The 3,321-nt window shown below is 42.8% G+C and overlaps 1 protein-coding gene across 1 annotated transcript; it reads right to left on the bottom strand.

The window, feature by feature from the left end:
* Positions 1-1,354: 1,354 nt before the first annotated feature.
* Positions 1,355-3,048, bottom strand: LOC113016514 (putative claudin-24). The gene has a single exon (XM_026159398.1). It carries the CDS (start codon positions 2,965-2,967, stop codon positions 2,302-2,304), a length of 666 nt encoding a protein of 221 aa, XP_026015183.1. The 5' UTR covers positions 2,968-3,048; the 3' UTR covers positions 1,355-2,301.
* Between the last annotated feature and the right edge of the window lie 273 nt (positions 3,049-3,321).

Here is a 3,321-nt window from a genome sequence, read left to right as displayed (position 1 = left end):
CACGATTGAAGTAGCAGCAGGAGAGCGAGAGGCAGTCGCTTGTTAAGCTTAACGCAGGAATGCTTTACAAACATTCAGAGATGGACTTACACACTTGCTTTACTTCTCTCGGGGATAACTTTGTCGGAGATGAAATGCCAGGTTGCTAGCGAAGCTCCACATGCTATCCAGACCACGACAGGTCCCGCATGCCACAGCCACTGCTCCGACGTGCTAACGTTCTGAGGTGAGTTACAGCGTGTTGCAAGTTTTGTGAGGTGCTTTCGTGATATTTAATGGATCGGATTACATTTTTTATTTTTCTCCGATATCCGATCCAGTAATTTAGGTCAGTATCGGACCGATACCGATACGTAATATCGGATCGGTCCATCTCTAGTACTAACACACTAAAACATTTATTTAATATCATTTTCATCACTACTCACTAACACTTTCATTCTCTGATTCAGTAAAAACACCACTTTTCCACATTTAACACCCCTCTTCTCATTATTCATCCCACACAAATCAGCCTCTTTTCTTTGTTGACATCTTTCTTTCTCTTAAACAACACATACTCCATCCATTTGGAGTTTTCAACCAGACCACCTCCAGGGACACAACCTCCTCACAGCTCCTGAGCTCAGCCCCCATTGCAGGCGGGCGTCCCCTCTGCAGCCTTTGCTTCGGTACAAAGTGCTAAAACCCATAAACCCAAGGACAGAAGAGTCCTTCCCACGACAGTCCTTAATTTAGGCATCGTATTTTGAGGTTTTCCCTTTCTGTGGTCCGCTTGAAAACTCCCCCCAAATCAAAAACAGCTCACCGTTGCAGATTCTTTTGCCCACTTCTTTCCTCATAGTTTACTAATTTCCTGCATGTGTGAGTCGCTGAAGGTCTCTCGCGGTTCCCCCTTTTTTGAAAACAAAAACTGTTCTATTTTCATTCATTTTATAAATCATGTTTTTTAATTATTTTTTTTGTCTTTAAATATAAAACTCAGTTCTGTTGATTTATGACTGTATTTATATGATAACCTGCCTGAGGTTGTCCTACTTTGTCTGTATATCTGTAATAAGGTTTTAGTGAGTCTGTTTACTCTCTCACATTTTAAATGTCCACAAAAACTTCTTTTACACACATTAAACGAAACTTTGAGTATTTATTTATTATTTGCAGTCATTTGCTGCGCACATTCATACATTCAATCCTTTTTACAAATCATTCATCTGATTGAACAAAACTGATTACAAACAAGTTGAGCAGTTTCATAACTCACACAGACCTTCATGTGTAAAAAGTAAAAGATATATATCTTTATATTCTATTATCAATAAATCTATTCTCTGCTTCAGTCTGCTTTAACCACAAAAACAACAGTTTGTCTTCCCTTGTCTCCAAATAAAAACAATAAAAGAGATGAAATCCAGCCTTAAGACTAACAATAAAAACTACATAAAGTGTTTAAATGAAATGAATAAAGCAGGAAACCGCAGCAGCTTTCATCTCTTTGGCTCCAGGAAAACTAAAGCAAACATCTCAATGATTGAAACAAAGATAAGTCACCGCAGGGAATAAAACGCTCGACAGATCGTGAAGGTCTGGGTGTGTTGCTCAAATATTGTTCACTGGTTTTTTTTTCTGCTGTTCATAAACATCCGAAATCAGAACTATAAACTGGCATCTCTCATCATTTTAAGGTGATTACATGCAGTCAAATTAACAACAGGACAAAATGATCTGATTTATTTTCTCTCTGATTCTTTAGTTTAAACTACCAAAGCAGTTAAAAAGCTAGAACATCTTTGTCCTAGATGTTATTTTTAGATGTTAAATTAAAATAAAAACAAACTCTGATTTAGTCTGAAGCTTTATTTGAGAGAAATTCCATCCCTCCTAACAGATTAAGAAGGAAATTTACATCTGTTTGTGATCAAGAACATTTTAAACTTATATCTTTCAAACCTCTGAAACCATCGAAATTCTATAGAGAAATCATCTGTTTTACTGCAGGTTTGGACTGAACCTCCTGATCTGGTCTCACTTTGTCAAATTAGAGGAGCAACCTCAGACCTCCCTGTTGTTCTATTCAGATCTAGTTGTGACAGTTGTTTGGGTAAAGTTTAGTTTTAAGAAAATTTTTAACCTCTTCTTTGGATACAACCTCAAAATCAGGAATGTAACATCCCTTCTGGAAATTCGCTGAAATACTCCAATCTGATCTCAAGAGCCACAAATTGAAGTGTGGTAGTCCAACATTTAGTTTTAGATGCAGAAAAGGTTGAAGAAGACTTGTAGCAGCCTTTTTATGAGGTGGTCTCAGACATACTCAGATCTGGTTCTCATGGAGTCAGGTTCTAGCTTTGTCAGGACCGGAGGGACATCAACGGGTCTGTTACTGTTTAACTTCTGCACATAAAAACAGGAAATTAGCAGCAGCATTCCTGCAGCTAGATGAAGGACGCCGGCCGTCCAACCACAGAACAGAGCATCCCCAAATTCCCATCGTGGGACCATGTCAGGCACTGACTCATCGAAGAACTGTTCGACCGTCACATGGGCGATGTAGGAAACTGGGATGAGGCCCAGGATCCCCGCCACCAGCCACAATGCCCCACTGGTTGCCTTCAGGGCCCTCTTACAGCTCACGTCCTCCAACTGTTGCCGGCAGCCGTTGACAAGGTGGAGGCTGGGTATGGCAAGCAAAAGCCCCAGCATTCCTACCCCTAGCGCTGTGCACATGAGGATCCGGGCTAGCTTGATCTCTGGTCGCAGCCCCAGCAGACTGTCATAGGGCCTACACTCCAGTGTTCCCTGCTGATTGAGCACGCAGGTCTCCCAGAGGCCCACCCCAAGAGTCTCTGTGACCAGCAAGTTGGACAGTGTGAGCCATGAGGACATCAGGGTGGTGGCCAGAGAGCAGAGCCAGGCCCCCGCTGAGATCAGAACCCCCACCAGCTCCAGAACACTGATGATAGGGTCCATGATGGTGATGTTGTGGCTTTCAGAGAGTGCTGGTCTTTACCTTGCTGCTGTCAGGAGGTGGGCCAGCTCGCACATCACTGTTCCCAGAGAGACACACTGCAGTCAGGCCCAGTCAGGAGGGTTATCACCCTCCTCTCAAGGCAGAGGCAGAATGTGATTGGTTGACTGGAAACAACAGCATCGCTGTGAGGTCGCCTGTAGACAGGATGTTATCGCTGCCCACATCTCAGAATGAAAGGCGTTTGAAGTCAGCGATGTCACTTGTTCTGCCTCCCTGCTGCCTTCCTCCTTCCCCCCTCCTCTCTACTTTACACAGCGTCTGTTTGGTCTTCGTTCAGCTGATTGAGATATATC

The sequence above is a fragment of the Astatotilapia calliptera genome, chromosome 23 (genome assembly GCF_900246225.1).
Source record: "Astatotilapia calliptera chromosome 23, fAstCal1.2, whole genome shotgun sequence".
Taxonomy (NCBI): domain Eukaryota; kingdom Metazoa; phylum Chordata; class Actinopteri; order Cichliformes; family Cichlidae; genus Astatotilapia; species Astatotilapia calliptera.
The sequence above is the reverse complement of the archived record's forward strand: the minus strand, read 5'-3'. Positions and strand labels throughout refer to the sequence as shown.